The 14,819-nt window shown below is 41.7% G+C and overlaps 1 protein-coding gene across 9 annotated transcripts in view; it reads right to left on the bottom strand.

Moving 5' to 3' along the window:
* The window catches only part of FYN (FYN proto-oncogene, Src family tyrosine kinase), a 131,816-nt gene that overhangs the window by 15,993 nt on the left and 101,004 nt on the right, over positions 1-14,819 (bottom strand). For 7 of the 9 annotated variants that reach the window (XM_021392965.1, XM_021392964.1, XM_021392962.1 and 4 more), the window contains 5 exons: positions 14,219-14,368; positions 10,878-11,042; positions 6,149-6,328; positions 4,472-4,548; positions 4,221-4,374 (listed from right to left, as the gene is read on the bottom strand). In XM_021392965.1, coding sequence (XP_021248640.1) covers positions 4,221-4,374; positions 4,472-4,548; positions 6,149-6,328; positions 10,878-11,042; positions 14,219-14,368 — 726 coding nt within the window. Of the gene's footprint in view, positions 1-4,220; positions 4,375-4,471; positions 4,549-6,148; positions 6,329-10,270; positions 10,427-10,877; positions 11,043-14,218; positions 14,369-14,819 lie in introns of all 9 variants that reach the window. The other 2 variants (XM_021392970.1, XM_021392969.1) reach the window with 2 other exon arrangements.

Below are 14,819 nucleotides of genomic sequence, written 5' to 3'. Positions count from 1 at the left end.
ACAGGAAACGAGTCAGCCTCGGTAGGCGATGGGGAGTGCTGTGTGGGAGGGATCGCGCAATTGCATTTTTTGTGCTGTGAGAACTAACGTGAAATTACTAGTGTGGCAAGACATCAGGAGCCAGGGGCTCTCCAGGCTGATCCCTCCCCAGGAATTGGGGAACAAGAGGTACAGCTGTGGGTGGGCCAAACATAGCCCTAGCCCTCCCCTGACCCAGTAAAGCTCCTTGCTGTGGGGCAGAAGGCACCTCTGCTACTCCTCCAGGATCTGGGGTTGCTGCTGAGAAGCAGGAGCTGTCCCTCCTGCCTGCTCCGGGGCACTGAGTGAGGGCAAAGCCCCAGGCACTGCAGCTAGTGGAGCAACCAATTGCCAACATCAGCGCTCTCATCAACTGGGAGCACGGGGAGAGCCTGGCAGGGGGAAATAGCGCCTGCTCTCTTCGAGGAAACAAAAATAAGAAGCACCACTAGTTTCTAAGCAGGGCAGGAAGGAGATATTTCTAAGCATTAAGGAGGCAAAAGTGATCCAAAAGTTTACAAACATGTACAAGAGCTCCCAGAATAGACCTGACTTTTCTGGAAGGCATCAGAAAGATTCTTACTGTTTCATGTGTGCTTGGAGCAGCATTACTGCAAGCCCTGCCAGTGAATGCAGTAGAAACATTGCCTGGAAAATAACTGCTCTTTTTTTTTTTTAAGGCAATTTAAATTTGTATCAGTTGCTACAGCTTTGAATAGTAACAGCTCTTCCCTGGCAGCTCTGTGGAGCACTCAGGACAGCAATGCCATGTGCTTGGCCCAGACCCTGTGGAGCTGTGAACCAGATCAGTGCAGGGTAGCAGAGCTGTATGGGGAACCCTGTGTTGGAGTTGAGGAGAAGTTTCTCTCCATCCCACAGAGCACCAAGAGTGTCAGGGGTTGCCCTGCGAGGCTAACACAGGCATCATCGCTATGGAAGGACACAAGACTGAATATGCCCAACGCTGTGGGGGGGGAAAAAGATGTTGCAACAGTGACAGCCAGAAGGACCAAGCCCTGATGGGGTGGACTGCAGTAAGTTCACTGCTGTAGCCTTTAAAATGGGCGTCACTTTAATAGCATGTTTTTTTCCCTTTGATTACTCACTTCCTCTAAGAGTAAGAGGAGCCAAATGTTCATTACAAGCCAAGAACTTCTTTTGGTGTGTATTACTTAATGGCAGCATATAGCTGCTAGTCACATGCTTTAAATCATTAGCGGTGTGACTGTCTCTTTCCTTCCTGCCAATTGCTGAGAAATGGCAGCGCAGACAACGAACTGCTTTTTATTTACCTCTCCTAAATCAGGAGCAGTCAGACCTCCTTTGTTCAAACCAAAAAGAAAACAAACTGGTTGGTAAAATGTTACCACCAAGCTGAGTAATACCCACACAGGTTCAGGAATCCTGCACTCTAACCCGCTGGAGCTCAAAGCATCCCCATCTGTTTCCTTTCAAAATATTTAATCGGAGACAAAAGTGACAGGGGGGGGAAGGGAGCTGGAGATCAAGCAAGGCCGGAGAAAGCCAGCCCTTCCCCAGGCCGACAACAAGCTCTCTGCTAACTCACTTACAAGCCATGAGGAGGAAGATTGCTGCAAAGAGAGTGACCGAAGGCTTTAATCTTCAGATTTCATAAGGCAAAACACTTCCTCTCTCCCACAGGAGCTGCCAGTCTGCAGCGCTCCCCACCCCCTTCCCTCCGCCAGCCAGGTTCTCCTCCCGTGTCAGAATTCCCAGTGAAGCAGCGGTCAGCCAGATAAACAGAGCGGTCCCCAGATGCATCCCCTCAGAGGCTGAAGTAATAGGTCATGGGAAACAAGCAAAGACAACCGTTTCCTTCTGATACTGTGGTCGCCACCAAGCAGTGCTCAAAACCAAAGCCGGACTGAACAAACAGGATTGAATTTCACTTAGAGAAAAATTCCAGTGGCATTTTAGAAGCTATGTTTCTTCCTCAATAAATTAAAGGTCCTAGGCTCAACCCTGCTGCCCACCTGCCTTGGAAGCCAGATGAATTGCAGTGAAAAGTAAACTGAGAGTAGGTTGCCTGGCCAGAAATGCACTCCTCCCAGAAACAAGTTACCAATTAAGAAAAGGTGAAAAAATAATTACCGAAAGGGGGGAAACCTTTCTACAAGATGTCTGTGATTACAGCTCCTTGGGTCCCCATTCCAAAGTCTTCTGTGGCCCCGAAGGAGTTCAGCCTGACCTCAGAACAGGGAAGAAGTACAGTCTATTGCCTTGAAGTATGAAAAATTTGAGTGACTTCTCCCCACGTGCACCACAAGTTAGTACCATGCACACTGGAGTCAGGTCTCCTCAGTGTCAGTGACACAGGCAGAAGGCCAAGCCATTCCTCCTTTCTCAGCTGCTTTTTCCATGATACAAGCGATTTCACAGTGGAAGAAGGGCTGGGCATATCTACCACTATGGTCCCTCTCCCTGCTAGTCCTGCCATTTTACTTTCTGTAGCTCAAAGATTTCTCACCGAAAATCCAAAAATTTTTATGGTCTTACACAATCTGAGCTTCTCCTCAACATTGCTCATGCAGGTTTTCAAGGATTTCTAACACATAAAGAGGGCAAAACTATTTGAGAGATTTAAACCAGGAAGCAAACAGGTCATCAGAGGATTTCCTAGGGATCATGGGCTTGAAGAGATTTGGCCAGAAGTAGGTTACATACTTGTCTATGCAAACAAATAATTAGTCATGTCAAACTATACATTGGGCCATTTCCAAAGGGAACAAAAAGCATGGCAGTAAAACAGACAAAAATGGAGATAATATAGAAAACAATTTCAAAGCCATTTTACAGAATGGTTCTGCCTGCCTTTTTCCAGATAAACTCTTCTTTTGCAGAGGGGAGGAGGCAGGAGGCAGCTTTTTGTTGAGCAGAGCTTGCACTGTTATTACTCTAGAGGGAATGACATGAAGCTATTTTTGCAAGCAAGGAGGATTTCTCACCCTCAGGTTCCACTCAGTAACGGTTAGCTCTGCATTAGTACCTACAACAGGTTCCTTAAAGACCCCCACAAAATAATAAGGGCTTGCCTCCTGAATGAAGCCAGCAACTGTTAGCGTGGATGCAGCCTGCATTCCCCATCCCTGTGGCTAGGTGCTGCTGAGAGCAATAAAGAGGGCTGTGATCAGTGGGAGCACGTCTGCTCCCAGGCAAGAAGACGGCTTTCTGGAAACCCTCTGCCTCATTCTGTCAGCACTTGAAAGTTACAGAAAGAGGTTAGCTCTTTCCTAAGAGCTAAAGGCAAAACCCTGCTAAAAAGAGGGACTTCAGTTAAGAGAAAAACCTTGCCATAGGAAGGAGTAAATGTAGGTTATGAAGGCGTGTTTAGCTGACCCTCGCTTTCTGATGACATGAAACACGGTTTAATGAGGCAGTCGCTGGCTTCAGAACTGAGAATGGACAGAGTGGTATTTACCGACACATATTAAGCAAGCACTACCAGTGTACTGCCAGCAGAAAGAGAACAAAACTGTAGCTCTGCAAACTTGGATCAACATCTGACAACCAAGCATGACTTATAAAGAACAGCTACAAAGAGGCTGTGTCATGGCTCAGTCTGAACACACGCACACATGCTTTTTTAAAAAGCTACAATACTATTTGATTCGTTTTTACAGCGTATCAGTGGTCAGTGGTGCCCAGAATTCTGTGTGACTCTGGCAAATGGCTTTCCTGTTAAAGTAACTTTTTAAGTTCTCAGAGAGACAGCTCTATTGCATGAAAACATGATTCTCAGATTTCTTTGAACAGTCGAAATAAAGAATACAAGAATAGCACAGCAATGTTGATAGTGGTTAAGAAAAGCTAGAGGGCACACTATTAATGAAGTAGCTGATATAGGCTGCTCTGGATTACCCCATTCAGGCTTTCTAGCATGGTAAGTAAAGTATCAGCTTTGTTGTGGCACCACTAGGACCTCATCCTTACTGTTACTTCAACCACCTGTGCTCCCATTCATTACTTTTCCTTTAAAAACTGACCAAAATGAAACAAAGACAACTGATCCGATATCATCTGGAGGATGTGCATTCAGCAGTGAAGTTTTCTGGGCTAGCACACAATATGACTTCAGGATTTATGAAAGCAACTCCAAAGCACAGGAGAGAGAGTTTTTTTAAATGATGTTTTTCTCCTGTCACAAAAATGACACTCAGTGCTATTCCTGCTGCTGTACCTACCTTGTCTTGCTGTGTATTCGTTGTCTTCAATCAGTCTTGCTAATCCGAAGTCAGCAATCTTGCATATTAGTCCATTCCCCACCAGAATGTTTGCAGATCGCAGATCTCTGTGTATGTAATTCATTCGTTCAATGTACGCCATTCCTGCAGCCACCTGTGTAAAACACCATCAAGTGTGTTTTAAAAGGAACTCAATCATCTGCGAGCTATGAAATGTGCAAACCTAAGTGCTCAACACTCTGAAGACAGACCTGAGCTGCCATGTCCACTAAGTTCGGTAGCTTCAGAGCTCTTCCTTCTCCATCTTTTAAGAAATCTAGCAAGCTCCCTGTAAATGCAGAGATGACACAATAAAGAAACATTAGGGAAACAATGGCTATTCATCAGGTCAGAGGTGCAACAAGATGTGCAATATTAAATACAACAATGCTTTGAGTTCAAGTGGACAGTTTCAGAAAAAAAAAAAACAAAACACAAAGCAAGCAAAGAAAAAACGTGGTATTTTAAAATTATCTTCTCCTACTATACTTGTTTCACTCAGCTGTAAGGTTGGCTTGCAGAAGTCTATGTCACTAGTCTAAAGAAAGCTGCAGGGAAAAGAAAGTTGTTTTTAATTTTCCTGATCGTTACTAAGAAAGCTGATCTTTCTTCACTTTTCCAGTGCTCTTTGAAACTGCATACTTGCTGCTCTCGAAAGGTCTCAGCTCGCTAAAAAGCATCAGCCCGGTTCCAAGCCACATAAGCTATGGAAAAAGTCAGATCCCAGCTCAACCTGCTCCAAAAGAAAGGTCAGCCTGAAACCTGGTAAATCTAAATGTGCTAGCATTAAGAGGCTAATTTGCCTTAGAAAGTTAGTAACCACACTATTTGTAGCCATCCTTCTCTGGGTAATAAACAACTAGCTGTGGCGCGAACCATGAATTTTAGAAGACCACTATGCAAAACTAGAGAAGACCAAACAGAGATCAAATGGAAGTGATTTTAGCAAAAGCAATATGCACATAACTTCCACATGAGAAGGAAAGCAAGGAGGCTCCTTAGCTCCTCCTGCAGCTTTTAAAAATCTGCAGATTCACAATCTTACTTAAACAGAGGAGTGTGGCAGTCTCCTTTAAACAAGGTCAGTGAAGTGGTTTAATAAATAAGGGTAAAAGACAGATGATTAGGTCTTTCTCCCCTGATAAATCCTCAGCCTCAAACTCAGAACCAAACATTTAAAATGGCACCGTAAAAACTAGTAAACTAAGCCAAAACAAATCATGTATTTCAGAAGACTTTCGAGAAATTGTTTTTTTAAAAAGGAAAAAGCACATGCTTGTCATTGAGACATATGATTAAAATGTGAGTCAGTCAGTGCTTGGATGCCCCTGAGGAGGGAGGTGGGCAGACACCTGCCAGGAAAATAAAAATCAACTCCAAATAGACTGAAAAAATGTACTGAAAATTTTAGTGTATCCTCCAATGTACAATGAAACTTCCCCGTGAGAACTTACGTTTCCTATTTGGTTTCTTTGCTTTTCCAAAACAAGCAGATTTTTTGCTCCGCTCTCAGCACCCCTGCTGGAGATCTGATGGAGCTAAAAGTTTTCTTTTTCTCATTTTACTACATTGTTACCAGTTAGGTAGCTTAAAGAAAAATAGGAGAGTGGAGGTGAAAGGGAAGGGGAAGGAGAAGTGGAAGGAGAACAGGAAAGTGAAAAGAATCTAGCACAAATTTTCTTAATGTGTTTCTTGCTTGCGCATCTAGGTGATTTTAGGTTTTCAGGCTTGTACAGAGTTGAATGATAATTCTCCTGAAGCCAGAAGTGAATTTAGCTTCCTGTTCACCCTTTCCTTCCTCACATACTGTTCACGCATCACACCACATCTCCCTCAGAGCTTCATCAAAAAAAATATGCTGCGATCAATGGCAGCAGCTCTGGCTTCACCTTTGCTCATGTACTCTGTGACAATATAGATGGGTTCTTCAGACACCACGGCATAAAGCTGGACCAGTTTGTCATGTTTTAGCTTCTTCATGATTTGAGCTTCCTCCAAGAATGATTCTGGTGACATAGTGCCAGGCTTCAGAGTCTTGATAGCCACTTTAGTATTTCCATTCCACGTACCTAAAAGCACAGATACGTAGTTAGATTAAATAGCTTCTGTTCATTTTTCTGACTGATACCTAATGTAACGGAGGAGTAAACTGGCAAGGACACAATATTACTTTTGCAAATGTGGTTTCATATTTTGCCTTTTCATTTGTTTTCCTCCCATGCCTCCCTCACATTTTAGTCTTTTTCTATTATACCAAAAAATAATACTCCCATTGGCACTGGGGCATGATCTCTCTTGCCTTACTCAGACAATGCTTCCAGTGGTGTCCACGGAAACCTCCTCTGAGTAAGAAACTCGGGATTGCTGAAATCTATCTTCATGCATTTCCCTGCTAACAAGTAACGACTCCAGACAACAACATGGCTCCACTCACAGATTTGGATAACAGAACTGGCTAAAGCCAGAACTTTCCATTTGCAAGACATTTTGACTTTTTTTTTTTTTTTTTTCTGAATTACAGGAAAAAATATATAAGAAAACTTCCCAAGCAACAAATTCTGAATCGATTTCATTTCAGAAACACAGGCCTGTTTCCAAACCAAAATGAGTCTTTGTCCTTCTCCTCCTCACCCCTGGAAGCCCAGCAGCTGCTGACTGAAAACGCAGGGGCTCCTGCTCCCCTAACTGCACCTCCCAGCCCCTCTGCAGCATTTCACAATGGGCAGCATGGCTGAAGACACACCAGAGCTGCTCCCGAGGGGCTGGGTGCTCCTCAAGGCCTGCACCAGCCCTGGGACAGGGAGAGCCAAAGGGGTGCAAAAGCCAGAAGTGCTGGGGTGCAGGGCCATGGGGAGGGGGCATGGAAGGGTGAGCACCTGGCTCTGGACCCCAAAAGCCTGCACGAGGCCCTGAATAGATCTGGGATCTCTTTGTGGTGCATGAGGGAAAGCAAAGAAAAGAGGGAGAAATATCACTTTCCTAGTGTTTTCTGGTTGTCCCTGGGCCAGGCTTCCCAGAAGCTTGCTTCAGAGGCAGGGCTGACATGGATCTGAGCTACCAGGAGCCTGCGGAGAGGGCCACAGCCACCAGCCCTGGAGGTGCAGGATCCCCAGCAGCTTGCTCTGTCAGCTGGCAGAAGTCCAGGTGGAAGCATCTCAGCTATGTGTTTTCATGCAGACTTTTGGAGCTGACAGACATGCACAGAACTATGCTCGTTCAGAAAAATTCTTGGCTCTCTTTGCTGATAAATTCACTAACACAGTCCTATAGTAACAGGAGCCAAACGGAATGCAAGCAATAGTAAATGCTTCTTAAAAATGGCAAATGCTAATTTAAAAATATCTTTAAAAGTATTTCTCTTTCAATGCAGCTACAAGCAGTCCAGACTCTCCCCACTGGTTTTCTACACAGCACTATGACAGTGCATCTTTTAGTCTGGATCTCAAACATCCCATATAGAATGCAATCTGTTGATGGCGAGCTGCTGTTTCACAGGACGGGAGAACAACACAACGTGACTTCAGATATTAATACACTGGGTAAAATTTACTCCTCTGCACATGAGCACAAAAATAGCAGAAGATGCACACAGTACATTGAATATTTGGGCTAAAATATAGCTAGCAGGTATTTGTTAAAAGCACATCAACAATCAGTTACTGTGGCTCAGCCTCTGCACAGGAACATACTAATGCAAAATACCTTGATAGTGAGCTTTTGCAACCTGCCAGAGCATAAATGAGCTGGGCTGCTTTCCGTGCAGTTAGCTCCCAGCTGTTGTCTTACCTAGTCAAGGCAGGGGAAAAGAGGTGGGGGAGCAGCTCCGAATGTTGTTTTTCATTTTCTTGACCACTCATGCTGCAACACACTATGTTGCTTGAGGAAGGTTTGAGATGCTTGTTAGCCAAAAGTGTGCAGTGCAAGTTTGGTTTTTTACTTCTGCCAGCTCACTGCCAAGTGCTGTGACCACTACTAATGCTGGAGTAAAGTCCTGAGCACCTAAGGCAGGCTCCTGAGCTCCTGGCTTCACCCAGTCCTCCAAAGCACAGCTGAAGCAAGGCTTTGCTTCAGCAGTGCTAATGCACAAGCTAGGAAGGATGCGGCTTCGCCTTCTGATTTCAAGCAGAGCCACCAAAATCTTTTCCAGTGGGTGAGGCAAAGCATGTCCTGCAGGGAGACACTGAGACACAGACCTGCAGAGCATTCTCTGTCACTTGCAGATGTGCCACCAGTTATACAAACTGTAGTGGAAACCGAGCCTCAATGAAACCAGAGTTTTCATTACTGACATTAATACCCTAGGATTTTACCTGGTGTGTTCACAACATTAACTGTGTATTTGTTTGTTTTGTCTTGATTAAAAAAAACTGAGGCTCATTCTATTACCACGAAATGCTTTCAGTAGTTCTATTTTAAAATACTTTTCCAAACATATTCAGTTGCTAAAAAAAGAAAATTAAACAAAAAGAGTTAACTTGTTCTCTCATCCAGGTTTCAGTTTGAATTGTTACACTTTGTTGTTGTGCTTTGATATTTTTATATCTCATAGAAAATTAACTAACTTTTATTAGCAGAGACCTCCTTCTGAACTCCTCCCGCAGGTGGTTAGCTACTACTTAGTGCATTTTTTTAATCCATTTTTACTGTGTTAATATGTTCCAATTCAGTAATACTTCACGGCTGTTAACATATTTTTACTATACATTAAGAAAAATAATGTCACAACTGTAATAATATTTTCTCCATTTCTGACAGATACTTGGTATTGGTTCTTGGCACTTTATTTCTCATAGTTGAATTTTTTCTAAATTGCATTTGCTACTTTAGCTTATTTTAACAGTTTATGATCTATGGCACGTAAAGCTGACCAATAAGTATTAGCATCAACTTGAAAATCTTACAGGTATTCAAGACGGAAAACAAGAAGAGTTATCCAGAGATGCTAATATAAAACATAATTGGTTGGGGATTTTTGTCTTTTTTTTTTTTTTTTTTTTCAATAGGTCAACTGCATTCTATAAATTTCAGAGACTTGGTGCCATGCTCCTTGCTGTAGTCTTGAAACAGAAAACAGCTGCAAGAGCCCAGGAGAGCCCACTGGTTATTTTGGTTTTACATTCTTTGTGTCACTGCAACAAAAAGAATGACCAAACTCCTCCACCAGTGTGACTGTGAAGTAAAGAAGCAACATATGGTGATTCTTTATTTAAATCAGTCATTTTAAAGATGCTACATAGAATGCAATTTGGCACCAAAACTGAGCCCACCTCTCATTAAATGGCCACTATATTGTGTTTCAATACTATGGCTATAATAAGATTTATATATTTTTTTAATTACTATTGTTTTGTAGTCATTAAAAGAATGAGGCCCATGGAGAGGGGAGTAGTAAGTAAAGCTGGCAAATGGGCAGAAAACAATGTCAGTGGATTTGGAAAATGTCAGTATTTCTGGACTTCAAAGTGTGGGTTCAGCTGGACTGGGTAAGTCTTGACTCTATTGTCCCTGGTCTCTACACTGAGTTACAGGCTTCTGCTGCAGACACAAATTTCAAAACAATTAATGAAGTGGATGCATGGGAAAGCTAGCTTGAAAGTATTAGATACTTTGCTTTAAAACTGGGAGAGGGGATGGAAGCGTTTGCAGGGTTTGACCCCATCAATGCTAGAACATATGAGGAAAGAAAAATGTCTACGTATCAGATTAATTCCTGGTTAGCTATTCTGCTTTACAAGTTTAGTATCACTTCTGTTTTAAAACCTGACAACTGTATAGCCACTCAAATAAAATCAGTGCAAGTAATGAAGTTTAAAGCCCTAAACTCTCATATCAGTGTGTAAATGAAAAGAATTTCCACAAAGATTACTCTATTTAGGTCTGTTTCAGGTGATATAAACCAACATTTCGTGCTATTCTGATCTTTTAGCTTTAAGATCTCTAATTGAAATGTTCATTTCAGCCAAGAGGGCCTTAAAAGATCCATCCAAAGCAAAATATATTCTCTGCCTTACCACGCCACACTTCAGCGAAACAGCCCTGACCAAGCTTCTGTTCCAGAAATAATGAATCACGTGCAACTTCCCATGCATCTTTAGCCAATCCAACAGTTTGTGGGGTATTATTCGTAGCAATCACAGTTAAGTTAAAACACAAACCGTCAGCTTTCTCTATAGGAGAGGAAATTAATAAAAAAAAACACACTTATAATCCAAAATTATGCATGCATTGAGAAAGATAGAAGGTGACTTCTCTTTCAGTGCTGCATTAAAGTTCATTTGCAAACACTGATTTTTGGATACTGAAGGCAAAGACTTTTTTGTTAGCTTGCAGAAAAAGGCTCATTGGTATAATTAGTAGATTGCTATGTGAACTTTGATTTATTAGTAAGACGCTGGTAATTTCTCAAAATTGAAGCCTTCCAAAGAAACACGAAATTTCAGTTTTCTTTTGCCATCAATTACAGTGAGAGTTCAAGATTAAAGAATTTGAAAGCTAAAGACACTATTCCAAAGGGTTTTCTCCTACCAATCTGAGATTTGCACAATGTCTTACACGTCACCTTCCATCTTGCAATCCCCACACAAAGAGCTATTTTAGAATAATTATTTTGCTCCATACCCATCCATACTTCCCCAAACTGCCCATTTCCCAGTCTCTTGATCAACTGTAGGGATTCTCGTGGAATTTCCCAGACATCTTTGGTTTTGACAGACAGATCAGTAAGCCTTGGCATTCCTTTATGACAGGGGACTACTAAGCGGCAGCAAAGACCTGCAGCTCTCTCTGATGGAGCCAGAAGTGAAGCCAACAGCAAAGAAGAGGAAAGAAAAAAAAGTGTGACATGAAACAAAAACAGTAAGCATAAAAACAATGCTACTCACAACAGCTGTTAGTTGCATACCACAAAGCATCCTGGAAGATTAGAAATTGAACACTGAAACATATTCATTTGAGACAGAACAGGAAATATTTTAGTTTCTGCTTCCACAGCCTGCCTTTGAAGGTGACCATCAATGGTTTCTCTTGTGGACTCAGCATTTCCCTTCTCCCACAGTGCTGCATTAAGATAGCTTTGTAAGTAACCAGTATAGCATAGTACAGTATAACTTTTTAAAAAATCAGTAATTCACAAACTGGCTTGTTCCTGAACTAAATAAAATAAACATAGAAAATATTCTTTTTTTTCTGAGAATCATATCAATGAAAATTTGGCAGATTTTTTGCAATATTTTTTAATGTATACTCTGAAAAAGTATTTTCTATATTCTGTTCTGTGGGAAGATATTTTTCTAGGTATCCTCCAGAAGTCTTTTCCTCTCATTCTTTGTCAAGCAGACTTTTATTAGTGTATGTGGCCAGTCCTGCATTGTTTGGGGCATATTCATTATACTTATTTCTTGCAAAGCTTCATGGAAGACTGAACTGTGACAGAAGTAAAAAAACATTTTAGCCAGAGAAAGAACAATTATATATATATAATTATATATATGTATATACATATATAAGGCCATATTTTTGTGTAGTGTACTATGTGGCACAAAATAGACCATGATCCAAAGCTTGCAGAGCAGCATGTATCTTGAAACAGGTGCAGGAGAGCAGGACAATAGGGGTTACTGCTACTGTATTTCAGACACAAATATAATCTTTATTCTCCTGTACAGTATTTCTTTCTGGGCAGGTGAAAAGCTTGTTTCAGCATCACAGGTTGGGCAAGCATCAAAACACCAAGCTCTACCTCCTCAGCTTGGATGCTGTGAGATGGTGGGTAAGTCCCTACAGACACCCTGACATGGATCTTGCCGTGTTTCCTGTATACAGATGGCAATGACCACAAAACAGGGAAGATGAACTGATCAACTGGTATGTCCTATACCAAGACAATTCCAATAGAACGTTAGGGCAGAGACAACTCAAAAATATAGACAGTATCTGGAAAGCTTTCTTATGAGTTTGGATAGATGCAGAAAGGAATTAGAGGTTTTCAAGACCTCCTTTTTCTTTAGCTGAAAAAAAAAAAAACGCTCAAAAAACGTGGCCTGCTGACCCCCCGTAAGCCTGGACTGCACGCACAAGAACAATACTTGTTTTTGAAAGGTTTACAGTTAGGGAATGCTCCAAGTAGAAGCGTGCTGTTACTAGACTTCAGCCTGATGTCAGGACACCCTGGCAGTCTCAATATTTTTGGCCTGGAAATCTGATCTTTGAAAGCCCAGTCAGTGCAGGTAATGATACTATCCAGGTAAGAAGAGGCTGGGATAAGTCTGGATAACAAGGGTACTTGGCAACATGATGGGAGTGCAATGTGGAGATAGTTGGGCTGTGTCTGTGCAAAATTACACTTGGTACTTCCAAGTGACACAGAACAGCCTGCACAAGGCCAGGCTGCACACTACCTGTCTACTTGAATAGTCTGGCTTCCAGCTGCCTCCAGTGATCATAAGACGAAGGCTGAAGGGGAGGGTGCAGAGTATACCTGCCCTACTGTAGAGGCACTGACCTACAGCCTCAGCAATGGTTCTTCAGGAACCATGCTTATCTTTAAAGAGTCATTCGGGCATCGTTGAACTCTCCTTCAAAGTAAACGTAGGTGCTCACAAACTCACCTCCCTGAACTCAGACTGCTGAACATGCAGTTAGAGGCAGTATTTATATTTCAAGTGAGCTAGGTCTGGGCATGGGTTACATGGGGACTGCAAGTGAAACCTCCTGGATGTGGATCTGCTATGCCCTCCTGAGCTACCCTGCACGGATCACACTGATCATGTCTCTGCATTGCAGAAATGACTGCTTCCAGATCTCTGCAGTCTATGCATCTATGCATGGGAAATACGTGATCCCAGTAATTTGACCACAGACAGCTACAAGTAGACATACACTAGAGTTTGTATGGGGTGGTTGAAAAGTTTTGGTTTTAATTTGAATTTCTATATATTATTAAGCTTAGTTTAATGTAGAGTCACCAGAAACAACTAGAAATTCTCCCAGGCAGCATACACCCATCAGAAACTGGGTGGAGAAGACAGCCAGATGTCTAGTATGAATAGCATAAGAATACAGCAGACAGAATACAAAGAATACAGAAAAAAAACATCCCACAAAGAAGTTGATTTCCCAAGTAAAATTTATGAGAAGCTTTTGAGCAGCGAGCATTTGGGGTCACCTTTTAATACTATGAAATGCTAATGTAAGGAAATATAAAAATAATAATTTTAAATAAAAACTTCTGCTTAAAAAATGGCCAGGCTGAGAAACGGTGACAATCTTCTATGTAAGAATCATTGGGCTTATAAAGAAGTTTGGGGATTTTTAATTTGTAGCTATTGTATACCAATCCCCAATGACAGCAGGATGCACATTTGGACTGAATAGTTTATATGACACTTTAGTCAAAGGAATTCGAAAAAAAAAAAAAAAAGAGACTGCTGGGTGGACACAAACAGTATGCATAAAGAAACACCCAACTTGCTGTATTTATTTTTAAAAGTGGACCAATTAAATTTAAATGGTAACACTGCACATTGAACACGAATTCAATGGGAAAATTTCAGTCAGGTCACTACTTGAAGTGACTGAATTCCACAATGCAATTTCCCATTTACTTTATTAGGAGTACTGTGCTGCAAAAGGGTCCATATAGCACTTGCCTGTGCACAGGGAATTCATGCTTTGAGATGTGCAAGTCAAATTCAGTAATGCTGTTTGCTTAGAAAAAGGAGGGCAGGCAAAACCTTTACCTCAGCAGAGTGCTAGCTTTTAAAAGTTCAGCCACTGTAGGCTGTGAACAGCACTCAAAACCATTTATAACTGTAATGGGAAAGGGATAATGGAAGATGCATTACAACAAGCAGAAGACATAGCTCAAATGACTCTTTAGGGCATCCCACACATCCCTCAGCTCAGCAGCAAACATTTGTTTTAAAGTACCTAAGAGTGCTACGTGTTATCTGGAAAGTTACCTGAATAATGCTGAACCAGCTGTTGAAGAGTTTCAAACTGTGCCCGAGTTGTGATATAATATCCACCATTGTCAAGTTTACGAATCTTATAATGTTTGACATGATCTCCTTTCATATCATCCCAGTCACGAATAGACAGGGAATAGGCACCTGTTCCAAGGAAAGGAGAAAAAAAAAGCATCTTTTACACACAACTTTTGGATTGCTAATCATTTTTTATAAAGGGAAACAGAAGTTGCTTCAAAAATGACTCTTGTACCCGGAAAAAGAACAAGTGAATCTAACACAATAAAGGAGGTATCACAGAAATTTTAGCCTTCACACCATGTCCCTTTTGTGCTCTTCTAGAAAGAAGTCAGGACTTCCGTGCAAATGAAAACTCATATTTTAACATTTAGGGTTTTGGGTTGTTATATTGGCTTTTCCCATTTTAAGTGCCAGGTTACACTGCAAATACCATCCTTCAGGTAAATGCCAGTAGGTGGTAAATGTCAAAATTTTCATAGGAAGCACTGACAATAATGACTTTATATACAGGAAGTATTGTTACCCAGATAGATGTCAAACATTAAACAACCAAATTAGCATACTTTGCACATCA

Source organism: Numida meleagris, chromosome 3, assembly GCF_002078875.1.
Source record: "Numida meleagris isolate 19003 breed g44 Domestic line chromosome 3, NumMel1.0, whole genome shotgun sequence".
In the NCBI taxonomy this organism is placed as follows: domain Eukaryota; kingdom Metazoa; phylum Chordata; class Aves; order Galliformes; family Numididae; genus Numida; species Numida meleagris.
Note: the sequence above shows the minus strand (reverse complement) of the source record. Positions and strands in the feature narration are given on the sequence as shown.